Consider the following 27,712-nt stretch of genomic DNA (forward strand, 5'->3'; position numbering starts at 1 on the left):
ACCTGGGACACCAGCTCCAGCCGCTGCCTCTTGTACACTTGTGCCTGTGTGAAGAGTTTTTTTTTTTAATCCAAATCTAATTTTATTAGTGACCCCGATTAGACTACCCGAGTGCCTGAGGTAATGCTTGCTTTGCTGGCTTCCCTTCTCCCACAACCTTCCTCCAAATCCATTGCTACGAAGGCATCCTCAAGAGTTTTTAAGGCGGCAATAAAACACAAAAAAACAGGAACAGGATTAAATTTTCTCTATCCCATTCCTGTCATTGCTTCTCTTTATCATTAGTTGTTATCCCTAAAATAATCTAACTGCAGGCCAGGTGGAAGATGCAGGGAACATTTTTAAAGAGTGCACAGAAACTCAATGTCTGAGATGCAGAATGTAAAGCAGCAGCAAAGTGAGGTGAAGGAGGCTGGAGGGACGGGAGGGGCCGACCGATCACGGATGTGGGGGTGTCTAAGAAGGCAGACTTGATCTCTGGGAGTTCAGCATCAGGTAAATCACATCAGTGCAAATTATGAGGCTGGAAAAAAACTTCAAAACAAAACCAAAAAAATTCCCATCCCATCCCCCCAAAATCCCACAAACCAACCAACCAATCAGACAATTAATCATTAAATTTTATCCTTAAATAAGTTACAAAAATAGGTATTATAGGGCAACTTCTTGTGTGCACGGGTGCCAGTGAATGAACTGTCTTTAGGCTTGAATTCCATCTGGGTACCTGACTGGAGGAAGTCAATCTGCTCAAGGAAGACAGATATGCTAAGCAGGTGCACTGGAACCATTCAGTCAAGACTGCCGGTGCCTGCTGTTCACCTTTCCACTTAGAGGCCTACAGTCAGCATCCTTTTGGTTCCTTAGAGACAATAATTCTGTTCTCACGAGGGCTCACAAGGAGGCATGGATGTCTGTAGGCTTTGCTTTGTATCACATCCTTCTTTTTTTCTAAAGAGCTGCCACGCTTGGGCCATTCTGCGAAGTTTAGCAAGATTGGGTTTAACCTATGGGAAGAATGAGAATAACTCCTTTTAGCAGTATGAAAAGCCAAGCAGAATTTAAGTATTTCCTAATAATGGCTATTCAAATCAGTTTTGATTTCTAATTTCTGGACTCAGAAAAGATTACAGATTTTCTTTAGGATAAATGGGACTGAAAACTCTAAGTCTAGAGGCCCATCTCTTCAGGAATGGGGACAAAACTTTTTTCATTGTCGTATGAAACAAAAAGTTCTTTTTTTCTTTTAATTTAATCCAATTTTTTTAGATGGGGAGGTAACTGGTTTATTTATTTATTTATTTAATGTAGGTAGTAGGAATTGAACCCAGGACCTTGTGCGTGCTAGGCAAGCACTCTACACCTGAGCTATACCCTCCCCCAAAAAAGTTCCTAATGGAGCAGAATCTACTAGCTGAGTCAGCAAACATTAGTACCTGAAAACGCCATGCAAGAAAAGACTTTATAGCCCTTGGCAGGAGAGTTAAGCAAAAGAAAAGATTTTGGAAAGCGGCAACATAGACATTCCTATTATGTTCTCATGTTCTATTTCATTTAAGTTTATAACAAGGATAGAACATGTTTTTTAATTTAAACCACTCAGTGCCTTTATTGCATTATCCACATCATTGTTCCTGGACTGCTGAGTAATCAGGGCCAAAGCATAATGTGAAAATCTCCTAAACTTGGTTCCCTGCCCAATGATCCTCAAATCATTACTCTAGAGATGCTTGGAGATGGCTACCATTTCCAGCAAGTACTGTCAAGCAACTGGCTGTTTAGGCTACAATTGCCAGAAGGTCATCGCTGTGTTTCTACTGACTTGTAGCCCCAGAGAGAACTTCTGCGTCTCATCAAACCTAAAGCCAGTAGGCAGCAGATGTTCAGGATACGTCAGTCTGTACATGTGTGAAGCTTGAAAAATACAGTCATCATGTGTATAATCTAACAGTTCAGCCTAAAATCCATTTTGAATTTGAGCTAGAAGATGAAATGGTGAGACTTTATATAAAGCCTCCAGTGCTTATTTTTCAAAACTCTTATATTTGAGAAAGGATTAAGACAAATTACATTTGGATAACAGGAGCTAGTCTCCTGTGAGTCATTACTGTACCTGGATTTCCTGCTCCAAGTGGTCAATGTCAGCTAATGGCAGCATGGAGGGCCTGCCATGAGCACACTGGAACGGCAGCTGGCAGCAGGACAGAGCTTCAATGAGGCGACAGCTATCCTCTAGGCTCAGGACATCATTAAACTTAATGGCCCCTAAATGAAAGACAGGAACAACAGGTATGGTGTGGTATGGCAGGAAACCAGTGCTGACCCTGGGTCAGAGCCGAATATCTGGGAAGAGCAAGATGGTTCTTAGGCTTCTTTCATGTTTAATACTGCTTGAAACTGGCACTTACATCCACAGATGAAACTAAGGCTTCAGGACTGACCTGTCTCTCAGCTTTTCCTTATGGAGTCGTTGTCTTCCTAATCCCTGTAGCAGGCATTCCTTAACTTGTTAGGATTTTGACTTCAGAGTTTTTTTCAAAGAGGCAAGAGTAATACTTTTGCCTACTTCTTACAGTGAAATCGAAGTCACCTTTCATCCAGGGCCAATCTATCACCAAGATTTCTGTTTCCTTACAATGTCCATTTTTTGGGGGGGGGCAATTAGGTTTATTTATTTATTTTTAATTTTTCTTTTCAAATGGAGGCACTGGGGATTGATCCCAGGACCTTGTGCATGCTAAGCATGTACTCTGTCACTGAGCTATACCCTCCCCCAACAATGTCCATTTTATTTGCTTCTCTTTTCTGTTTCTATCATAATCTTCCTACTCGTAAGTCCCATATTGTCAGAACCTACCTTTACGCATACATTAATTCACACAATCGACATATATTTATTAAGTATGTACTCTGTGCTGGAGCTATGCCAGGCAGTGAATGAGATGGATGATCTCTACCGTCATGGAGCTTACAGTCTAACAGGTGAGACAAACAGTAAGCAAATAATTACACAAGAATTTAAATTATAAATATAAGTACTATAAAATATAGAATGTCAAATAATATAAAACAGGAAGACCAAACCCAGTTTAGGAGAAAGGCTTTCCTGGCAAGATTATATATATATATATATTTTTTTTTTTAATTAGGAAAGAAAATGATATTTAATCTGAGTTCTTAGGTTAAGAAACACATGGCTAGTTGAAGAATGAGCAGAGAGGCGTTTCAGAAAGAGGAAAAGGGCAAATGGAGAATTCAGCACACAAGACTAAGACCAGGAAGCATGTGGAATGTGAAGGGCAAGGTGGAGGGTGATGTGAGAAGAGACTGGAGAGGCAGGCTGAGGCCAGACCATGCAGACCCCTGGAGGACACGGTAAAGAATAAAATGTTTATCCTAAGAACAGTAGGTAGTCACGGACATGTTTTTGCTAGGAGAATGATGTGCTCAGAGGAATATTTCAAAAAGATTCCTCTGGACACTAATGAAATCATCTACAAAATAGAAACAGACTTGCAGACACAGTGAACAATCTTATGGTTACCAGGGGAAAGAGGGTGGGAAGGGATAAATTTGGGAGTTTGAGATTTGCAAATGTTAGCCATTATATATAAAAATAGATTTAAAAATCTTTTCTGTATAGCACAGAGTACTATATTCAATATCTTGTAATAACCTTTAATGAAAAAGAATATGAAAAAAAATACATGTAGGTATATGCATGACTGGGACATTGTGCTGTACACCAGAAATCGACACATTGTAACTGACTATACTTCAATTAAAAAAAAAAAGATTCCTCTGGGTGCTAAGGGAAGAATGGCTTGAAGGGGAGCCAGGATAGATGTAGGAAGACAAAGTATGAGGACTCAACAGTGGCAAGAACTAGGGAGGTGGCAGTGGAAACAGGTCACATCACAGACATTTAAGATGCATTATGAAGGTAGAGGTGATGAGATCTGGTGATAAGAGCAGACATGAGGAATAAAGATAGGATAAAGGGGTGAAGGAGTTTACATATTTGCAGGAAACAAATGAATGAGGGACAGAGGTTACAAAGCCAGAAAAGACAGCAAGTGAAGAGAGAGATTATGGGGAGATCAAATGGAGGAAGGGTCTGGAGTGGAGACCCCACCATGGTCGTATGATTGTTGCAGGGTATTCAGTAGCTGTCATGATCCCTAAAGTCCTCCAATACCCTTTTCTATATTTTATCGTATTACCCCCCAATGATTCTTGCCTTCTGTATGAAATCTAAAGGTTTTGTTGTGACCTTGCAGCCTTCTATGCTTTCTTACCAGCCTCATTCTTGATATTTTCTGCTGCTCCTCATATAACTAATTTGTTTCTGCCTCTGGATCTCTGCACAGTATATTTCCTCTCCCTGTAGTAAACTTTCCCTTCCATCCCATGAATCCATGTCCCTCAGCTCATTCAAAACTTGACTCAAATGCATCTCCTCTAGGAGCTACTCCCACTCAAATAAGTCAGTCTGCATTATGGTCAATACACATGTTGCTATTTTGCTTTGTAAAAGCAATTTTTTAGTGTTCCTTTTTAGTGTACTCAGTTTCTTGATCTAAATTGTACCCTCTAAGAGGTGGGTGGTAAATGTGCCTTCCACTCCTTTCATAACTGGGTACCTGCCAGTGCTTCGCAAGCAGAGGCACTCAGGAGCTGGTGTGCTGAGAGTCTTACCATGGCAGGCTTGGGAGGCCAACACCTTCTGGACAGTTAGTGGCAAAGTCCTTTGGATGCCTCCTGTGGTCTGGAGTAGCTGATGCAAAAACACATTCTTTATTAATGGAAAAGCAAATGGGACAATGGAGCCTTGTGTGTGTGGTGCCTCTGTATGAAACCCCAAAATAAGAGAAAAGCCTACCTCCACTTGTTCTCGAATAAATTCCTACAAAGAGAAAAGGAGAACAGCTGTTACTCTACTATTATGTTATAACTGCCCTTTGATAGTTTACAAAACATCCCAATTTTCTTCTTTAAAATATGTCTCTTGAAGAAGAGGGTTCCAGCATTATAGCACTTAGGTGTAAATAATTTATTTGTTGTAAGGCATTCTGAATATGAAATAGCAAGACAACTGAAAAAACTTACTGAACAGAGAATATATTTAGCTACTGAAGCTTCTTCCAGAGATAGCACACCAACTCATGAGGTTATGTAACTGGTAGCCGTAATGACTCAACTAAATTTCAGGGAGGCTTCTCAGTAAGAGGCTGTCTGTTTGTATTTATAATCTTGGCCGGAACACATGTAATACAGCGCATAAACAGAATAAATATACACCAGTCATCAACATGACTGCACTCAGCTCAACACTTGCTTAAATATCATAAACATAAACAGTCACTTAGTTCCCGCAGGCTTTTTTGTGTCTGTGTGACAATTCACAGGCGTGTGTGTGTGTGTGTGCGCGCGCGTGTGTGTATGGCAATTCCCTTCAGGTCAAAAAATCTTATGTTCTGAGGCATTCTGTTGAAAAGTTTCTCCTCCTTTGCATATCTCTGTCCTGAGGGTCACCTTTTCAATAGTTATATCCCTGCAGATGTTAATATTTACAAAAGGACTTTAAAGAAATTTAAAGCAGACACTATGTCATGCTACCAATTTGTTTAACCTCTGGAGGTTGAAAACTGTTTTGAGATATGGCACATTTAATAATTTATTTGTAAGAAAGCACAGGATATCTTTACTCCTAGAAAGGCTATGTATAAATTAGCTTCCAGGATTACAACATAGTACATTTCTTTTTAAACCAGGCTCAGAAGAAAATTCCCTCCCCTTCCTCATTTACACACTAGTCCACCATACTTATAGATGAGCACAGTTACCAAGAGCTAGGTGGTAGACACTATATATTTTTTAAAAGTTACATATTTTTCCATACAAACCTAAACAGAAAGATGTCTCATAATACCTGACCCACTAACAAAGTTCATTGTGGATACAGATCAAACCTGACTTCTTTGCTATTCTCTCTTGTATTTATGCATCTGGACTTGTAAGTCTGGAGAAGGGGAGAAGGATCTTTTTCTCTATTCATTTCATAATTTGGTGGTTCAATTAATGCTAGATAATTTAAATAATCTTCAAAAGGCTTATTCATTAGGCTAGAGGATAGACCTTGATAGAAAGATGTATTAGATCGCTATTTGGATCCTTTCAGCTGCTAGGATCCAAGTAGCTACCTCCTCTCCAAGATGCCAGAACTGTTCCAGCTTCCTTCAGAATCAACAAAATCTCTCCTGATCAGCCTGACTTAACATAATCAAGATTTTTCTGAAACCCTAAGCTTTGTTTCAATTTGAGGTAAATTTCTTACTAGTAGTCTTTGAAGTCGCTTTAGGAAAGTTTTCATGATAATTTTCTGGTTAAATACTAAAGGATTAAATTACAATAAAAGATTCTAACAGATCCTATCTTTTGGATTTAAGACAATTTGGAGGAGGAGCCTTGGAGAAAATAAGCTCTGCTGGGAGAAAAGAGTGCTGCTGAAAGCCAAGCAGAGGTGGTCTGATCAAAGAGCAATTCTGGGAAGGGTACAGTCAAGGTGATCCCAAAGCTGGCACGTTAGCTGCCTCTCCTCTCAAATGTCTTCTCATGCTTGGCTTACAAACATGCTCAAGTCTCTCCCATCTGAAAACAAACAAAAATCTCTCCTCCACCTGTATCCTGCCCCATACTTCCCGAGACCCCTAACCTTTAGCTATCGGCTCATCTAGAGTTCTTGAAAGAGCGGCCTACCTAGCTCCCCTTTCTCCCTTCTCTCCTGACCCACTGCACTCTGTCTCCTCTTCCCCATCCCTCAACCCCTAATAGATTCCAAGGCAGGCAACGTCCCCATGACAGCCAAATCCAGCTTTTCAGGCTTTTACTCTCTAGCCATTGTTGACCGTTCCCTTCTTGCTTAAAACTTCCCTTGGCTTTGGCAATATTACTTTTTCCCAGTCTTCCCCTCCCTCTCTGACCAAATATTTTCAGTCATCCTTTACAGCAGTAGCTTTCCAGACCTTTGCTGAAACATATACACCCTGAATGCTGGTGTTCCACAGACTCCACCCTTTGCTCTTTTTTTTTTCTTTATATTCTCCCTGGACAATCTCACTTCTTTTAGACCCTTCTCCAGCTTCTGATATTATCAAAATATATACAGTTGACCCTTGAACAATGCAGGAGTTAGGGCACCAACGCCCTACGCAATAGAAAATCCTGGTACAACCTTACAGTCAGCCTTCTGTATCCTTGGTTCTACATCTTGGAATTCAACCAAACATGGATTCTGAGTACTGTAGTATGTATTAATTTTTAAAAACTCACATATAAGTAGACCTTCACAGTTTAACCCCATGCTGTTCAAGGGTCAACTGGATACTGTTAACCTCCAAATAGATACTACAGCCCAGACTTCTTTCCCAAGTGCTAGATCTGGAATTCTGTCTATCCATTGCACATCTCCATTTGATGGCACATTCAGCGTGTCTAAACCTAGACTCACAACCTCACTCCCCAGCCAGCTGTAGTCTTCCTCCTCTATTTCCTTTTTATGTCAATGGCACCACCATCCCTCCAGTCATCCAAGAAAGAACCCTCAAATCATTACTTACTTTTCTCTTTTATCTCTTTTATATTCTATTACTCACCAGATCCTATTGATTCCGTCTTCCAAATTATGTTTCAAATATGCCCCTCCTCTCTAATCCCATTGCTACTGTCTTAGTCAAATCCTCATCCTCCCTTGTTTGCACCAGTGCAATAGCCTCTCAACCACTCTCCCTACCTCAAATCTTTCCCACATCCATCTATCCCACAATTTATCCACTAAATGTATCTTCTACTTTTTGTTGTTAGATATTACTAAAGTAACTCAGATTTTTGGATAAAAATGGTAGGCCAAGTTGATGTGGATTTGCTTGTGCTCCAAACAGAAAGAACTAGAAACAAAGGAGTTAAGAAACCACAACGAATAAAATAGGATACCATAAAAAAAGAACAGATAGATTTGAGAAAGAACCAAATTAACAGATAGATTTGAGAAAGAACCAAATTAAAATTCTGGGGAAAAATATAGTTATTGAAATAAAAAACCCAGTGGACAAGTTAAACATCTAATTAAATAGTAGAAGAAGAGGAAAATTTAGTTTACTGTAAGTTGAATGAGTTTTCTAGAATGTATCACAGAGAGATAAAACCATGGGAAATATGAAAAAGAAGTTAAAAGACATGGAGGATAGAAAGACAAGGTCCAGTAGAGATCTGACAGGATTTCTAAGAGATCCTTGGGGGGGGGGAGAAGCAATGTTTGCAGTGATAATAACTGTATATTTTCCAAATTGAAGAAATAAGATGAATCTCAAGAAGGAAATCAAAATAAATACAAAGATACATCACAGGAAAACTGCAAAATACAAAAGACAAAGAGAAAATCTTGAAAGCAACCCAAGAGAAAATCAGGTTACCTACAAAGTAATGATAATTAGGTTGACAATGGACTTCAACAGCAAAAATAGAATGTCAAAAGTAATGGAATATTTTTGAAATGCTTGAGGCATAAATAAGAATATAGATTTCTATTTCTATTTTTAGCTAGGCAATCATGCAAATGTGAAGGCAAAATAAAGATATTTTCAGAGACAGTTTATTATTCATTGACTCTTACTGTAAGAACTTTTAAGAGATTTACTTCAACAAAAAAGAGAACACCGAACACAAAGAATAAGGATGCAAGAAGCAACAGCGAACAAAGACTGGAAAACATTTTGGTTGATCTAAATAAACGCTGACTATAAAATTAATGACTACCAGGAGGATTAAAAACAAGGTGGAATTAAAATAGGCAAAAGATGAAAGACGGGAGAAGAGTGATAGAGGATAAAGGGTGGTAAGGTTTGTGCACAGTTTAGGAAGAGAATAAAGAAATGAATTACCTTTAAACTGTGTTAAGTATGCAAGCTAAAATTCAAATTCTAAACCAGCAGAGGGAAAAAAAAAGACATAAAGAATACTCTAATAGATGTGGAGAGTAATTTTTTTAAAAATTAAAAAAAAAACACAATTTAGTTTGTCTTTGTTGCCTTTTCTTTCCTCCTTTCCTGTTTTCTAATATTTAAAATGTAATGCTAAAATGTATTTTACTCTTCTTCATTGGCTGCCTATGGGATGAAATGCAAACTGCTTAGCTGAATATACTAAATCCCTTTATAGGTTGGCCTTGACAACCTATCTAGCCTCATCTAGGCCCACCACCACCCTTTGTATATTTTAATTTGAACCATATATATTGGCAGTTCCTTAAACACAGGATCGGCTTCAAGGCTCTGACATCTGTTATTCTGTCTAAAATACCCTTCTCCCCTCTCTGTACTTGGCAGGCTCCTACTGTTCTACAAGACTTTTCCTAAAAACAAGCAAAAAACGCTTTTCTGTGACAGTTTCCTTGACCTCCAACCTCCTGGGCACAGTAAACATTCTGTATTTCTAAAGCGCTTTTGAACATACCTCTGCTGGCCAAATTTCACTGTATTATAATTATTAAACATCCTTCTTCCTCACCTTGAGCTAATTAATTCATCTTTGAATCGCCAGCACTTGGCACACAGCAGGTATCTCATAAATGCTTGTTGAATAAGATATGAATATAGAGAATTTCTAAACAATACGGGCGCTTACTAGCACTCAGCAGTTTGCTTAGCATCTGCAGCCACGTCTTACCTCCACAATGCTCTTGGTCACAGTAGATCTTCCTCTTCGAAGTTCATTGGCTTCTCTTTCTACAAAACAGAGTGGTACTTTTCCTACAAGGACCAGAGAATCACTAGCATCTGGAAATATGATTTCAAGGCCCAGATCTTCCAGGTTTTTCTGGTAACACCTAAATAAATAACCTCAAATGTAAAAGAATTACTTTGTTCACATTTCAGTACTGGTTCCAAATACGTGATAACTTCTCAAAAGCTGCACAAAGCTTTAAACGTTGTACTGGTTTCCCACACTTACGATTGTTTACTTAGGATTTTACTATCAAATTTCCTTTTTGAATTACAGTAACTTTCTTCTTCTTCTTTTTTTTTCTCTTTTCCATTGAGACAATCAATTTATTTCTATTTCCTGTTCCTAAATTTTTACTCTTCACTGAGGAATTGCTAACTTCTTGCTGGCACTTAAAGAAGTTTGGCACAAATAAAAGTGCTGAGAATGTTTTGAATCAGCATTAAAGCAGAGCAGTAATTAACAGCCTGAGGAAATGAGAAGTCCTGATTAACGGGATGTAAATAAATGGATCTGCCTCTAATATAAATTATGCCCCAAGGAAAAAGATATATTGGCAGTCGCATAGTCCCAAACCTTAAACAAATTTAGAGACAATTCTCTATTTCATTTCCAATTATTTGTGCCGCCCCAAAGTGGGAAAATGTCCTATCTTGATTTGCTCCGTCCTTGTGGCCCAGTGTTTTACTTTCTTCCCAGTACGATTATGGTAATGAAAACTAAGAACCTACAGTGCACTAAGGCAGAGCAGAATGGAAACAATTACTGTAGTAACTTCGCTTTCAGAAACAGCACAGCATAAATACTGACCGTTCCAAGAAGTGTTAAGAGTATTCTAAGCCAACTGCTGGAAAAAATTATCAGGGAAACTCTATCCTATACTCAACAGCTGTGATACAGTGGAAAGAACAGCATCTGGATTCAGACAACCTGCATTTTAGTGTCTGCTCCACCGCTTAATAGTTGTTATGACCTTGAACAAGTCATGTAACCTCTTTTGGTCTCAGTGCCTCATCTGAAAAAAGGAACAGCAGTTATGCTTGTACCTCACAGAAGTACTGTGAGGATGTGCATCGTCAACATCACATCCTCGTGGTGGTACTAACCGTAAGAGTCTCCTTTGTTCCTCTGTCACTGTTACCTCTAGTGGAGGACTTATAGTGGAAGACAATAACTTTTTTCGACCAGAGCCTTGTGGCTGTTGCTTCTCATAGGAATCTATTGGGAGAAAGATGAATGGGTTAAGAACAGGAAGTAACGTCTTCTAGATTCAGGTAAGAAGGAAGGCACAGGCCTGGAATTATTATAGTGCTTAGCAGTGCATTCAATATTCAGTTTTAGGCTTTGAATTTCCATTATTAAAGTCAAACTAGTAAATATCTAGTTTGTTTATTCATTTTAGCAGTATTTGCTAAAATAAGAAATGTAAGACTTAAATCTTACATTCAAATGAATAATGCAATTTTCCTGTAGATAGTCAACAAATGTTTTAATAACACAGGTTGACTAATGTGGCTTACTAGGGAAGTAAAAGAGGTTTACTACACAACCCAAAGGTTCAAGAAGGCTTCCCCATTCCTTTAGAAGGATTTCCAAGTCTCTAAAGAGACTTAGTACTATTCTCCAATGGTCCAGGGCCTATTAATTAATTATTTTTTTCTAACACTGTTTTTACTGTATCTTCATTTTATAAGGAAAAGTGAACATGGAAGTAACATCATTGTCATTCTCATTCATGAAATACTTCCCTAGGTCCTCACCTAACTCTTTAACATTCAGGTTTTTGTTTTGTTTTGCTTTGTTTTGTTTTGTTTTGCTTTGTTTTTTATTACTTGACTATAGGAGTAAAGATTTTCCTGGTATTTTACATCTTGGGGAACACAATGCCTCATGATGAGAAAAAAGGTAGCAGCAGAGATTAAAAAGCACATATTGACTTTGGAAGACTACATACCAAATTAGTGATACAGGCTGCCTCTAGGGAGAGAAACTAGTATGGATGAAGGACAAGGGTAGAAAGGAGACTTTTATTATATTCCCTTTTGTAGCTTTCAGACTTAAACCTATTTGATTATATCACCTACTCAAAACCAAATTAAATTTTAAAACAAAAACAATATATTGGTCCTTCTGAGCTGCTGGGGGTCCCTGCCTGATGAATGGTGAAGAAGGTCTACCATGATCATATGGGCATATGGAGGTGCAGATCTTTGTGTCATAGCAAAGTAGCCAAATCTCAGGGTTAATGATAAACAGGTGGCAAATATGCATTTGACCACGTAAGACCCACCAGTTTGAATTAGTAAAGTGAACTACATTCACTTTAAACATTCTTTCAGTTATAAAAGAAGCCATACCAGCAGACTTCAGCTTAATTTTTTAAGTATACAGTTCATCTTTTTTCACAATAGTCACAGGTAGAAAAATTCTTTCAAGTATATTCTACTGGAGAGTCTTAGTATTTTCTAGTCCTCAGCAGATTCTTACCAATGATAAGCTGCTCCAATCGGATGCGCTCATGGGCAGCATGTTGGTCCACCAAGACTAGCAGGTGTCCACCTAGAAGATCAGCAAGGACGACTCGGGTTTCAAATTCTCACATCAAGATTATTAAAATAATCATGTTGTGTTGAGGGAGAAAAAGGTTAATTCAAACTACTTAACAACAAGAGCATAAGAGAAGCATACAAACTGAGTAGTAACAATTATCTTTTATTTCTTAAAAAATTGAAATTATGGGAAAAACTACAACAAATATATCCCTGATGAAAAACCCTTTAGCTCATCAGTATTTCATTTATAAAACAAGGTGAAAGCCCTACATTCTTAATGTTTAAATGCTGATTTTGTTTTATTAATTCAAATTTGATACACTGAAGGATCATTAAAACACACATTATTAGTCAGCTCACCTTGATTTGCAAGCTACTCTGGGACTCACAAAGAATGTAATTCCACTACACTTTAGATCAGAGGTCAGCAATTTTTTTGAAGGTCCAGACAGCAAATATTTTAGGATTTGGGGACAATAGTTTCTGTCACAACTACTCAACTATTCATTCTGAACCAAAGTCGACTCTCAAGTACAAGAGAGGAGCAGAATGTCCTAACCCCAAAGCCAATCTACAGGGAAATCCCTTTCTCACTGACAGGACAACTGATTCTCAGTTACATTAGTACATCTTTTTAGCTTGTAATTTTACTACTTTTGGCCAAAGGGTTGAGGTTTATTGTTATTGATTATATTGAAATAAAAATTTTCCCCTTGAATTTGACAAAAATAGATAATACTTGTTTTTCCTATTTCTACTTAAGATTAAAAACTTGTTTCTACAAAACCATCAAATTCAAGGCAGAAGAGCTTCAGACTTTAAAAAAAAGAAGGATAATAATTTTTCTGACAGCATGTTCAACCACAGAACTGGCCCCAAAATGCTGAATTTTAAACTCCTTTGAGGACAGGAGTTGCAGCTGGTTGTGATGAATACTGAACATCCTGTATTGGGCAAAACAATGGAATAAATAATAAATTGTGAGGGCGTAACCTCAAACTTGAGACTAGAGCCAATGTGAATTACCAAGAGTCAAGGACCCTAAGAAATCAGTCCTGCACCTGACTCTGGAGGAATGATTTATAGTCTACAAAATGTTCACAGTTTCTCTTCTTGAATGAAGTAGGATACATGAAGGTAATTTACTCATGTCAGAGCTGTATTTTTGGTATTGCAAAACAACTGAATAGAAGGTTCGTAAGGACAAGGATTTTTGTCTGTTATATTCCCAGCATGTATAGCAGCACTAGGCACATAATAGGTGCTCAATAAATATTTACAGAATAAATTAATGAATCTTTGTTCCTTAGGGTATCATAACTGTATTTTATTGTAGGTGGAAACAGGCAATAAAAACTACCATTATGTGGCATTACCTTCACTATAATTTAAAACAGTAATGTATTTGTCCATTACAAAAATATGTGCAAATGTTAAAATAAAAGTAAGCCAATTACAGGAATAGGTTGCTTTTGGTATTCATGAGCAACAATAAAAACACATACATTTTGATTTAGAAAAGTGTTTTTATCTAAAAATATTCCTTGGTGGCAGCTAACCAGTACAATAAAAATTTAGAATCTTGAGAAATTTAAATAGGTCCCTTTTACTTCTTTAATAACTGCAGATTCTGTGGCTCCACCCACCTCTGGTGCCATTATTAGAGATTTTGTATTAACCAACAAAGAATTCCAGGTAATCCAAACTTTAGGAAAAAAACCTATTTCTAGAAACAGTAAAAGCATAGAATTTAACCTTCACTAATTCTGTATTTATTATAATTATGACAGAACTTTTGGTTAGTTTGCCTTTGATATGTTATAACATTTACTAAATAAATTTATACTGTAAATAAGATAAAAGGAAATATTTTGAAATACAAAGAGAATGAACTACTTTCAAACTTTAGAAGCCCTCGCCTGCAGATCTACCCTTTGGGAGCCAACTCCTCCTGTGGTGCTCAGGGCTCTCAGCCACTGAGGCCTTTTCCAGAACCTTACAGGATCAAGCATTCCTTATAAATGGCTCAAGAATAGCTCAAGGGTCTCCCAGTTAAAAAAAAAAAAAAAGCCTTCTCTCATCCTCTCCCACATCACAGATTTCTATAGCCTGTCAGCATCCTGCCCTATCATCTCCTCTCTGAAACAGCTCTCATTTGCTGAAGTCCTTGGCCTTCACTGTCAGGAAATCTAACTGATATTTTTGGTCCTCATCTTACTTAACCTCTCGGCAGCACTTAGTACAAAGTCTTGGCTTTGCAACACAACCTTTGCCTATTTTCTTCCTATTTCTCTGTTCCTCCATAACCTCTCTTGCTGGTTCACCCTTTTCTACCCAGCTATTAAATGATGGAATTATCCTAGATTCAGAATCTCTTTTCTCCTCACTCTTCACTCTTCCTCTAAATGACACAATTTTTGCCCATGACTTCAATGACCAACTTTATGCTGACAACTCAGATTTAGATCTCCATGTCAGAATACTCCCCTAATCCTAGACCTGTAATATCCAACCACGTTCTTGACATTTCTTCCTGATCATTTCAAAGGGACTGCAGACTGAACTCATGACTTTCACCTTCCCTGCCTGCTTCTCCTCCAACCTGGTCCTGCAACATCATTCACTTTGTTATGGAGGTTAGAAAACCAAGAGTCATCTTTGATATACCTTCCCCATATCCAATCCATCACCAAGTCCTGTTGACTATATCTCCTAAATATTCTTCTCTCTAGGCCACTCTGGTCCTGGCTAACCATCATTTCTTAGGTATTGCAATATCCTCCTAACAGTCTCTCTGCAGTTACTAGGACTCCACCTTCACACCCAATCCCCGCTCCACACTGCAGCCACAGCAATATTTTCAAAATGCAAATGTGATGCGACACGTGCTGCTGTGAAAACAAACAATGATAAAGAAAACTAGAAGCTTTCAATTGTTTCCAACTGGTGCTGGGACGAAGACAAAGCTTGTAACTGGCATTTAATACCTGGCTGCAACCTACGTCTCTAGCCTTGGCTCCTTGCTCTCACACTAGGAAGGGCTTGCCCTGCTTCCTATTACTAAAGAGGAAAGCACAAATTGCATTCGTTATTCTCTCTGTCCAGAATATTCCTCCATCTCTTCTTTATCTAGTTAACCCATACTCATACTCCAGATCTCACTTTACCCAGAAAATCTTCCCTGATCTCCGTGACAAAATCAAATCTCCAATTACAGGTTCTTACAGCATCTTGTTTCTCTCCTCCATAACGCTAGCTAGAGTTAAAATTTTAATGTTTGTGTGATCATCTATTTCTCTCGCATGTACATTTTTTCCCACCATTGTATCCCTAGCACAGTCTCTGGCATGCCATAGACACTGAAGTCAATATTTGTTGAATGAGTTATATTATTACTTATAAACTATTACTGTCTTATTAAAGCAGGTCACCAAGAGATTGTAACTGTTGACAAACCTAGCAGAGTTCATTATATAAACTTTCTATTATTGTACAGGGAACACATTAAAATATTATTAAAAGTCAAACAATATAAAATATTTTAAAGAGTAAAAGATGAAATTTCCTCCTTGACCACTTCCATTCTCATTCCCAAGGTAACCACTGTTAAACAAGTTCAACATGTATCTTATATAATTATATCTCTATGTGTATATATAAAACTGAATGCACTTTAAAACTGTTGTTTCATAATATTTAATTAAATACTAAATTTAATTTAGATTGGGTTTCCCTAATCTGTCCAAATGACTGAAACTACATTGTATATAAAAAATAATCTTAAAAGGAGGCTATCAGAAGACCAGCTGGTTATTGAGGCTAAACTCCATTCTTACCTTCATCACCATTCTCTTCAGTCTTAGTGCTCATTAAACAGGCAATAAACTTGTTATCCACTTGCTGGAGAACCTGGCAGACATTCAAATAAGTGGTACAATACTAAATAAAAACTAACAAAAGTTTATCTGCATAGAGAGAGACAAAACTGTACTTCATTTAGAGTCACCTGCATTATAACATTCGTATCTAAGACCGAGGACAGGTGCTCATGGACCTGAGGGAGTCATTAGAAAGGATGAAAGAATGGGCAAGTAGAGAGACCAGGAGACATTTTTATGGCATGTTAAAGGAAGGAAACTACAAGGGAACACAGACGAAGGCATCTAAGAGGGTTATGCTAATAGAACTTCAGAGTAGACTTGAAATGTTCCCAACAGAATGACTCACATTAATCGGTAATATGACTAGAGAATTATTAATATGACCAGAGACTGCTAACAAAATAGAGCTAAAAAAATTTGGAAAATTTGTGCAAAAGCAAGGAAAACCATTCTGAAGGAGCTAGTTCATTAAAGCAGTAAGTTAAAACCCACCGGTGGCTTTAGAGCTTGGTGGCTCCTCTCTACCCAGATGTGTCTAAGTTCCTAGTTTATTTCTGTATGGAAAACAAGGAGGCGAGGACAGCCTGAGTGGTGTAGACAGAGGGCAAAGCAGAAAAGTGGTTGAGAAAGGGGTCCCTTCTGTTCATGGAGCTCCTCAATCTTGGGTCTCCTAAGCCATGTCATCTGAAGCCTCATACAATAGAGGGTGATGTTAAAAGGGGCATTGTTGCACATTTAAGGACAATGTCTCTACAGTACTTAGTTGATTTATAAGCTATTGTCAAAATATACAGTCAATATATAATCCTTGAAATTGTGAGCCTGAACCCATAAAGCATCCCTCCAAACCTGCTCACACTACCAAGGACATTTTTTTCTTTGTAATTATAATCAGTCCTTTACTTTTTCTTCTGATGATAAAAGTTCCAGTAAGATTTTTTTTTTTAAATATATGTGCCTTGACCAGGGTGGTCTATGTCATTAAATAAATCCAATTTCACAAGTTAGTCTAGTTTAATGAGATTTCAAAGTCAGTTTTTTTACCTGCACCGAATGAATCATTTCTTTGGTGAAGCGGTAAGGATGTAAGATGTTGTGAATTTTAACTGCTAGGCTCTCAGCCTGGCCGCTGCTTACATCAACAGCAACCTGGAAAGACCCAGCACAAACGTCATTTACATTGTAATCTTTTATACCTGCAGGACTGTTCTATCAACGATCTCAAAGTGCTTTAAAAACATTCATTTTTCACAGAACCTATTAGAAGGGGGTTAAATTCCGGGAACTTATGAAAATGCAAAAGGCTTTGTGAATTATTACTCTTAAATAATAATTTTTGTTTATAAACAAAATTACTGACAAAACCCAATATTGTTTCAGAATAACAATTTGTCTGTGCTCCATGAGCAAGGCCTTAGATCTTAACTGATGAATCAGTAATCAAATGCTCATCTACTCTGCATCCTTATTACAACACACTGAGCACATTCTGTGATAACCCACTGAGGAGAGGACAGACACTCAGGTCCAGTGATGAACTGTTCCTCCAGCAGAAGATTCACTGCGTTATCTAATTATAACAGTTTTTATCACCACCACCCTAAATACTTTGCCAAAGCTACAAGTCAGGGTTTGTGAGAGTGGTAGACACATTTGCCATTCAGATTACATATGTCTAATCCAAAATGTCTAAGCTCCCAAAATGCTATGAATTCTGATTCCTCCACTCTGCATTAAATATTAATTTCCAAATAAATTATCTGGAAACATCCTCACTTTCCATTCATAATTACAAATCAATATAGTCATTCATGCCCATACTCAATTTAAATGCAATTTACATTTTTAAATAACAAGCGAAGAAAAATTTCTGCAGACCTACCTCTGGATAACGGGCAAATACTGGATTGTGCCATTCTGAGAACAAAGACTGAAGCGATTCGCGACCCACAGCATCACCTCCAGTATCTAGAGCAAAATGGGACAGGTAAAATTGGCATCAAGAACCTCAAGGAAGAGGCCAAATGGTGTTTCATGCTTGGTGTGGTGTAGCCTCAAGACCAAAGATCAGACACATGTTCCGATATTCTACAAAAGTGCAGTGTTTGCTGTATCTCTAAATTGTTTTGATCTGTTACTTTTTAAACTTGAGTTGATGACTGTCTTCTGGCATTATAGCTTTTCCTCCAAACTCTTTCCAGGAGATATTTCAGAATACAAGTCCCAAAGAAACTGCTTCAAATAGGTAAAGACCCAGCACAAAAATACAGGTATTTAGGTAAAAATATATACCTTATCTATTTTTAGAAACAAAAGAAAAATAATGTCTAGCTTTTTTTGCAGATAAGAATTCAGAATTTTGCTTATATAAGACTACTGCAATATGGAGTCAACTCATCTACTCCAGTATTTAAAACTAAGAAACATTTTCTCAATCACAAGACACCACAGACTGTGCATAATCACCTAGTTCTGACTTCGTCTGGAAAAGTAATTTCTAATCTAAGTGCATGTACTGAATTACTTAGTTCTGCTGTTAAATAGGACCATGGGGAGTTGCTGGTTCCAGGAAGGCACAGCTGGCACTGATCAAGCTTAATAACCAACCGTGCTTTGTCTTCTTTGAGTTAGGTGGCACGGTATGTACTAGATGTCCCGGCAAGCTCTGTTAATGCCCCTACCTCTGTTATTCTGTCTCATCACAATCCTCTCTTCCGGAGCTCTAGGAAGGAAAGGAAGAACGAGGTCGCTTCTAAAAGGATGACACCTGTACTGAGATCCTAAATATCAAAAAGAAAAACCTAGACATTTGAACTCAAAAAATAAGCTATTAAAAAATTAAGTTACATAAACTCTCTTTCTAAACAAACTGAATTAAGACATAAAGCAGACTACTAAACACTAGATTGAGTCAGTCCTTTAATTAAATTTTTCTGCCAATTTAGGGATCTACATTAATGCTTAGACCTATTATCCACCTACATAAGACAGAATGAGGACTCAAAATTGATCCCCGATTTACATGTCTCCCCAATATACGTGTCTACATATGTGTGTCCCCAGTATGTGTCTATTATAACATTTATCTCATCATATTATAATTGTGTTTAGATGGCTGTCTTCCCTAATAGACCGTGAACTCCTGAGAGCAAAGTCAGTTAATTTGCAATGTGGCAGCCCCTAGCACAGTGTGAATGATCAATAAATGAGTGAATAAACAAATAGATGAATGAATGAAAAGCTCTCAATTTAAATTCCAGTCCATTATGTGAATTTTACACCTTTTATGATGACTATTTTTGGTGGAGTTGAAATGCTGTTTTCATTCTGCATTTGTGTAGTTTGGTGCTTTGTTCAAGGTTAAGTGTTTTCAAAAAAAAGTATCTTTTGCATGTATCTTTTTACAGCCTAAATTTTGACTGCTGAAATTTTGACTTCTATTGTACACAGCTTCATTTAAAAGATTTTTCTATTGAATCCAGGGTATTCTGAAATCGAAGCCTGTGTATAAAATACTACCACATGGCAAAAAGCAACAGTAAAGTTTGGTTTTTACTTTTCTTTGTAACATATTATTGCTTAGCAGAACTGTTCAGGTTAGGCTGTCAATAGTAAATTCAAGACAAAAATGCCTGTTTTCCTCTAATTCATGAAACATGCCATAGTTAATGTACCTGCAATTAAGTGTTAAAAATTATGCTCTGTAATTCTATACTTTTAGTATTAGAGCTAAAGATCTTTCTATACAGCAAGTGCTTGATGCTCATATAAAAATAAAATAAAATAAAATTCCAAGTCCAGTAAGATCTGGCCCAAACTCTACTCTTATCTCTGAAGGATGATATCAGATTTGAGTTTTAGAAACAATGCTGAATTTGACAGTTTTGAACAGGGGCAAAACATGATGAAATTATTATTTCAAAAAGATAAATCCGTTGGACAAAAACGGGAGAGAGATGATTTCAGAATGATAAAATTTAAATGTGAGGTGAACTAAGGCCCTGTCACTGGTAACAGAAAGGAGAGAGTTAAAGTCATCTTAAAGGAAAAAAACTGCCAGGGCTTGGAGACTTGATGCTACTCCTTAGAACTATCTTTATAGATCTCCTCTTCTGTACAATTAAATCTACCTCTTAATAGTTCATCTTCTGTGACATTTTATGTGTGGTTCAACAACGCCCTGATATCCTGCTACACCCCAGCCATTTCCACCAAGGTGACCCTTCTTGTGAACGGTGGGTGCTCGGGAGCCATCTCTTCTTGGAACTAGTGTCTAGACCCCAAAGACTTTATTCTTCATCACGAATCTCTGACTTAACATGACCGTCAGAAGTTCACTACAAGACTTACTAATCCAGAAGTTAAGTAGGTTGAAGTGTTTTAAATATCTAGATGTATTTAACAGGAACAGATGCTTATGTTGAGTCTGGCAGCCAAGATTTCCCCCCTTTGTTTTAGCAACAACCATCTCACTTTAACATAAGTTTTTTTTTTTTTTGTCACCATATCAGAAGAAGTTGCATTTCAGGAAGATGAGGTGCCAGTGCCTTAGCTTTACCTCTGATAAGCATTCAGTATAAATCAGGACATAAAGCTACATACATTGAAAAACACATGTGTCTTTAAGAGCAACCTGACAGTCTCAGGAGCAGTATTGAAAGGAAAGAGTTTTCTCCTATTTAATACTTAGAAAGTGACTACAGTGATTATTTTTTTCACAAGGAAAAAAACTTGAAACCATTGAAAAATAAAAATCTTATTTAACCTTAAATAAATCAGAGCTTCTTGCTAGAGATATTTATACTAAGGAGAAATTATAAGGTAATTTGCAATTACCTTCATACAAATTTACATTCTTTTGCAACATTCAAGACTTTTAATACAGATGCACATTTAAACGTTTATCCTCCTGATGCAAAACCAAGATTATTGTCAGGTGAAATCAGTTTTACCATCTCCCAACATCTGGCCAAAACAATGTCACTTTTAAAGTTGACTGAGACTCAGGAACTCAGAAGTCCTAGCCTAGGCTCCCATATGGCCTTGTGGTCTGATCTAAAAGCCACATTACTGTCTTTCTGAATAATAGCCACTTATACAGATCAAGTGGATTAGCATATATATTATAATAAAGTACATTTGAAAAGTATAGTTATAAAAATACTCAATGTATATTCCAAAAATTTATGGTCAAATCCTATTTTCTTTAAAAAAGAAAAAGTTCATAAATATAGTACTGTACTGAGCCACAGATTTTACTGGGGAACCTAGGATGATTACAGGACCATTCTGGCCTTTTACCTGGGAGTTGCAGAGAGCTACTTCCAGAAAAATACCACCCTGGCATTGCAGGTGACTTTAAAGACAAATTTCTAAGAGAACATAAGAGAGAGGGGAAAGTAGGGTAGGGAAGCACTGTGGATTTTCTCAACTATCAATAGCACCATTTTCATTAAGAACTGTCTCACCTGTTACACATACCCACACCCACAGACATATATATATATATATATATATATATATATATATATATATATATATATATACACACACACTTGCATTCTATATCATTCTTCCATTGTACTTCTAGACTTAAAATAGTATTGGACCTAGACAATCTTCATATACAATAAAACACGTTTTATAATTAAACTTCAAAATGTTCTGTTGAGATAGTTTCTTTGGACAATGATTCTCTTACTCCTTGGCCATTATTCCCATCTTCAAAAACATTCATGAACATCGTACTTACCATTCTCGAGTAGAACATCCACAGCCATAGTTGTCAGATCTTTAGTACAAGCAGCCCGAACGTCCTCAGTAGGAGCAATGAATGTGCTAAGTCCAGTGAGTTTGTTGATGTAGACCATCCTTCCCAGGGCTACGTCAAAATGCTGCTGCCAACCTGAAGAACATGTGCTGGACTCTTCATTTCCAGAACAAGCTCTTGCTATAGATTCTTCACTCTGAAAACAAGTTCCATTTTGGGCAGCTGTGGCATCTTCTACTTGACTCATTAACATTCTATTTGGAGAGTCAGGATTTCCAATCTGTTGTTCTGCAGCTATCAGAACATCTGAAACTTTACTGTTAACTGTGGAATTATCATAGGGCAAAACCAAAGGAGTTTCTGGTATCACAGGGTTCTCTGTTGTATTGCTGTTAGAATGCATTTCACTGTCACTATTGAAGGGATTACCCTGTGTGCCAAAGTCTGACATTGGGATGATGCCATTTTCTGTTTTTTTATGCTCATTTTTAAATAAGTTACAAGAATCTAGGGTTAACCCACTGCACAAGTCACTGTCTTTCCTACTGGAATCTGATTGTGGAAGTTCGTTAAAATGACTCCTCATCTCAGTTGTCTGAGTCTCTCTTTCAGGACCCTTCATTCTGGATAATTTAGAGGCTAGTGATTCAGGTGAGTTCTCAACATTCAAAGGCTTTCTGTTAAAATGAGGTAACTCCTTTAGAGCTATAGGACTTTCTTTTAAGCAAGGCATCTGTTGTTCCAAACAATCTTCTTCCTTGGAGAACAGAAACTTTTCTGAAAAAAACATGTGACTTGGTGGGTGACAACTATTTGAATCATCATGTTTCACAGTAGTGATTTTACAAATACCAGAGTTGTCTACGTGGTTTTTGTCTTTCCATGGAATGTCAGGTTCAACCTGAGGACTGAGATTGGTAGTGATTTCTAAATTATTTTCCTTCACTTCAGTATTCAGAGGATTCTTAACCTTCCCATATTGCTTCTTAAACTTCTCTAAAGATCCTAGTTGTGAACTTAAGCTTAGCTTCTTATGAGCTATGGGTTTGGTGGAACCCATCAATTCATCTGTTCTCTTACTACCATTTGAAACAGGGTTACACCAAGAGAAAGAGGATGGGTCAGGTAAAAGGCAACCTGTATGTGATTTTTTACTACCTTCCTGAAAAATAGCAAAATTTTTGTAAGTTGCTATAGGTTTGTTCTCTACCCTATAACTTGTATTTGTTCTGCACAGTTTTTTGTTGGGCAGTTGAGCAAATTCTTTACTTAAAGTGCTGGTTAAATCTTTGGTGTTTGGAGTCTCAACTGAATGGTGTGTTCTATTTCCAAATGCTTCTTTGGCACTCACAGGACCAGGCTGAACACAGTTTTTAAATAAATGTTCTGTTTCGGTTGATTTTGTTTGCTCATTTTGTACCACATGAGTTATAAAGCCAGTGGAACATAATTTAACTTGTCCATAACTAAAAACATTTGTTCTTCCACAATTACTAGGTTCTTTTTTTCTTTTCTCATCCTCTCTCCGAGCACTGGGTACTCTCAATAATGTTGTCTCAAAAGCCAGAGGTTGGCATTCCATTTCAGTAGCATCTTTAAATCTCTCTGGTTGATTCTGAATTCTATTATTTTTCAGGAAGTTGACAGCTGTGCCATTAACAGCAGTACTCACTGTCTGTATTTCTTGATCTTCTCCACTCTCCTCAAAGTGATATGTCTGAAAAGGGCCTGCAGACATTTCTGAACTGGTTCCACATGGATTTTCCAAAGAGTTAAGTTCCAAGCAAGATTTTTTAGGTTTCTCATTTTCTCCTGATTCTGATGCTTCAGCTGTCTCTTGTTCTAAGGTCTTTGATTCTGAACAAGTTCTGTCTTTGTTCTGTAAAGACAACTCGGTCATTTTACTATGGCCTGGGCCATCTGATTCATAAGTGTACAAAAATGAACAATCTGCCTTTTTTCTGACAGCATCTGAATCCCTAGAACTCTCTGTGTTTATGTCTTCTATAGGAGCTTTTCTTTTCACAGCTTTTGATTGCAAATTAAACATTTCATAGGAATCCAAAATATTATTACATGCTTCTTGGAAACTGACCTGGTCACACTTCTCATCAGAGGACACTTGCTTCTGAAGAGTGGCACTGAGTAAACTAAAATCATTATCTTCACTGAATTCCTTAATGTCCTCACTTGATAATTCCATAAATAAGTTTTCTTTCTTTAAAAACTGTTTTATTCCTTCTTGAATGCAAACCAAAAGAGTATCCCAGTTCTGAAACTCAATCAGAGTTTTTGCTGGCTCCATGCACACATCATACTCACAGAGCTGGCACTGCACATTGATCACATATATACCATAGAGGAATTCTGGGTTAGACCGATTTGAATTCATTTGCCTACTGGCAGAGCCATTCCTTGGCTTGCATATAATACTTTCTTTTCTTAATAAAAAGTCAATGAGTTTATTCAACTTTGTCCTTAAAACTAGCCTTTTGTTCACAAATAAAAACTGCATATTCTTATTATAATGTGCTTCACAGCTGATATAGCCATTAAGCTCAAACTCCTTATATTTATAATTTATTTCTCTTAACTTTTGGGACTTACCCAGTCCATAAATTTGACAAAAGCGGGAACATACATCTCTGGTTTTAGGTAGCTGAAGAACCATGGAACCAGAAACATCATTTCTCAAAGAGAAAGAAATGGAAGGGTGCATGAGTGACAGAGCTTCTATCCTCTGCCTAACCTTTTCAAATTCCAGTCTAGGATCCATGCATTTCCTCCTGACAGGTAACTGATTAAACAGGTTGTGTACAATTACTGTTGTCCCGGCACTTGGTCTAGTCAGGTCCGCTTCACAAGCTTTCAGGGCTTTTCCATTCTGAAAGAGTTTCACAAAAGTTTTCACTGACTTGCTTTTCTTGGATGAAATTTCCACAGCACTGGCCATGTCAGCTATACTGGCCAAGGCCTCCCCTCGGAAACCATAAAACCTTGGGTTCTCCAAGTCCTGTACAGAGTTGCATTTACTAGTGAAATAACGATTTCCCACCTTGTCTACATCATCCCTTCCCATCCCAAATCCATTGTCTATCACTTGAACTTGGAAGGTTTCCACATTTACTCTGACAGCCACACATTTTGCTTCAGCATCAATACTGTTGAGGGCAAGCTCTTCAACACACTGGCCTAAGGAACATATAGCCAAACCAGAACGCAATCTGGCTTGTGCTTCAACTGACAAGCACTTGATCATGGCAGGTAGAAAGTTGGTGAGATTGCCAGGCACTGGTTTCTCTTTCTGACTGGAAGTAATTGCCTCTGGAAGGAGGGAAAACAGGAACACACACTATTAAAGCTTCAGACTTACACGGCAGCAACCATTTCTCTCAAGCACTATGAAGAAATAGTTGAGGTAAATGAAATCTCTTATTAAACCACATTGTAAAACAAAGCAAAACAAATTATAGCTCTGATCTCTAGGCAGATCACACAGCTTATGTTTGGTGAAGTGAATTTAACATCCAAAGCAGGATTCATAATTTCGTAATTTTTATTGCTCCTCTCTAAATTCCACATTCCCTAAAGTGAAATCATAGACACACTTGAAGTTGACCCTTAAGACAGTTTTCAAAATTCTAATCACTTCACCAAAATGCCAAGATGCCTAAATTCCACTAAGAAACATTAGCTAGAAATTATTCATGAAAAAAAAGTCCAAGCTAGTTTCATAACATTCATACATTACACAATAATCATGACTTTTAGAAAATACTTATAATGAAGTGTTACGACACTACAGTAACTAAGGTGTAGAAACAGAAGGGAAATAAAATCAAATTGCTATAACAAGAAGAGATGGGTATTAAGATTATTAATAATTACTATTACTATTATTGGTTAAATGCAGTTACCTCAGGGGAAAGAGACTAAGAATGGGAAAGGACGGGGTGGGGGAGTAGGGCGGGGTACAGCTCAGTGGCAGAGCGCGTGCTTAGCATGAACACGGTCCTGGGTTTGATCCCCAGTACCTCCATTAAAATAAATTAATAAATAAATAAACCTAATTACCCCCACCCCCACCCCCCAAAAATGAGAAAGGATAGGGCATGAAAATTCGTTTTCATTGTAAGCCTTTCTGTATCATTTGATTTGTAATCTTGTTCATATATTACTTTCAATTTTTCAGAAGGTCCTTACTATTGTTTTGAATTAATATTCTTGGTCTTTCCCGATAGCATCAAAGTACTTTGGTAATAATAATGATGGCCAGGGACTGTCTAAACGTGATTTTAAATTTTCCTGCAGGTAAAAAAAAAAAAAAAAAAAGATTATTCTTCAGTTAAGGTCCCTCAAGCTGAGAGCAGCATGGGCTGGACCCGTCGCAAGTGGTAGGCAGGGCTAGTTTTTCAAACTCGGGAAAATCAGAGCTATAACTGCAGATCTGACGATTTCTAAGATAATGAACTTTGCAGCCAGCAGCAAATGAGAGATAAACATTTAGTAAGTATTCCGGTCTGTACCCAGCTCAACGATTTCCTGGTTACACTCCAGTTCTTCCAGGGCCACAGCTCCTGAGACAAATGGTCCGATTCGATCCGGGTTCTGAGCTAAGAAAGCTTCGGGGAGCAGTGTTGCGACCGCAGAGCACCCCCAGGCTCAGGCTGCACCCCCGCCCCCTCCCCAGCCAACCCGAAACCCCGGCCTGCGCAGGCTTGGTGGACAGGCTGGAGGCAGGCCGAGAGGCCTCCCGGAGCCTTTGCCAGCTAGGTCCGTGAAGCTGGCCCGCAGCAGTCGCCACGGCCCTTTTGGAGTTAGAAGAGCTCCCAGAATCTTCCTTTCATCGCATGCTTTCCCCAAAGTCACCCCGAATCGCGCCTCACCAACTCGCGTAAATCAACCACCTCCGAACACCGGACGCGCGCACGTTGGCTCGCGGGGCTCATGCACGCGAGACTCATGCACGCGCGAGCTCGCGAGCATGCGCTTCTGAGCCGCCTCGCTGAGAGCACCTAGTCCGCGACACCCCAATGCGCATGCGCACCAGGTGTTACCGCCCTGGGGATTCCTGTGTCCCAAGGTCTCTTCACACTGGTACTCTGAATTCTCAGTCCTTATCCGTTTTAGCATGGCTTGAAAAAGCTGTTTCTAGCAATGTTTACTTTTGTTTTTCTTCTTTCCATTTCTCTCATTTATCTTTTGCACGTACTACCACTTAATTCAATATATATTTTGCTTATCATATGTCTCCTTTCACTAGGATATAAACTATATGAACGAAGGGATTTTTGTCAGTTTTGTTTGCTACTCTATCCCCATGGCAAGAACAGCGCTTTATGTTAGGCATTCAATTAATGAATAAATCCAGGGCCAGAACTATAGCATTTCAGAACTGGAAAAGACCAAGAAACTGTCTAGCTCAGTTCTTAATTTGCAGATGAGGACAAGACTCCCTTCACTGACTTTTTTGGTATCTTCCCAATACCACTGCATCTTCTTTTTTCTTTTTCTTTTTCTTTTTCAAGTAGTGGTCCTGGGGAACAGAATCCAGGACCTCGTGCATGCTAAGCAAGGCACTCTACCACTGAGCTATTACCCACCATCTGCATCTTTTCTAATGAAATGAGAGTGGAACTCCAAGGACACTGTGTGAATAGGTACTTGGGGGAATTGTTCACCAACGTTCAGTTTTTGCTTTGTCTTGTTTTCACTGAAACCTTTTATTTTTA

General features: G+C 38.0%; 1 protein-coding gene across 6 annotated transcripts; it reads right to left on the reverse strand.

Moving 5' to 3' along the window:
• Positions 1 to 602: 602 nt before the first annotated feature.
• On the reverse strand, positions 603 to 26,936 carry MLH3 (mutL homolog 3). 6 transcript variants are annotated; one of them, XM_072963437.1, is made up of 14 exons: positions 26,507 to 26,916; positions 26,184 to 26,285; positions 21,963 to 25,304; positions 18,892 to 18,990; positions 18,093 to 18,178; positions 17,255 to 17,359; positions 16,166 to 16,238; positions 12,265 to 12,336; positions 10,884 to 10,995; positions 9,721 to 9,880; positions 4,880 to 4,903; positions 4,696 to 4,774; positions 2,111 to 2,262; positions 603 to 1,004 (listed from the first exon to the last, which is right to left on the reverse strand). In XM_072963437.1, the coding sequence occupies exons 3-14, from the start codon at positions 25,237 to 25,239 to the stop codon at positions 882 to 884; spliced, it is 4,362 nt and encodes a 1,453-aa protein (XP_072819538.1). In that variant the 5' UTR covers positions 25,240 to 25,304; positions 26,184 to 26,285; positions 26,507 to 26,916; the 3' UTR covers positions 603 to 881. The 6 variants fall into 6 exon arrangements, 4 of the variants coding, with proteins under 4 accessions (XP_072819538.1, XP_072819539.1, XP_006206142.1 ...); XM_072963438.1 differs by lacking the exon at positions 26,184 to 26,285 and having other exon boundaries at positions 26,867 to 26,936; XM_006206080.4 differs by lacking the exon at positions 26,184 to 26,285.
• Positions 26,937 to 27,712: the final 776 nt, after the last annotated feature.

The sequence above is a fragment of the Vicugna pacos genome, chromosome 6 (genome assembly GCF_048564905.1).
Source record: "Vicugna pacos chromosome 6, VicPac4, whole genome shotgun sequence".
NCBI classification, from domain to species: Eukaryota; Metazoa; Chordata; class Mammalia; order Artiodactyla; family Camelidae; genus Vicugna; species Vicugna pacos.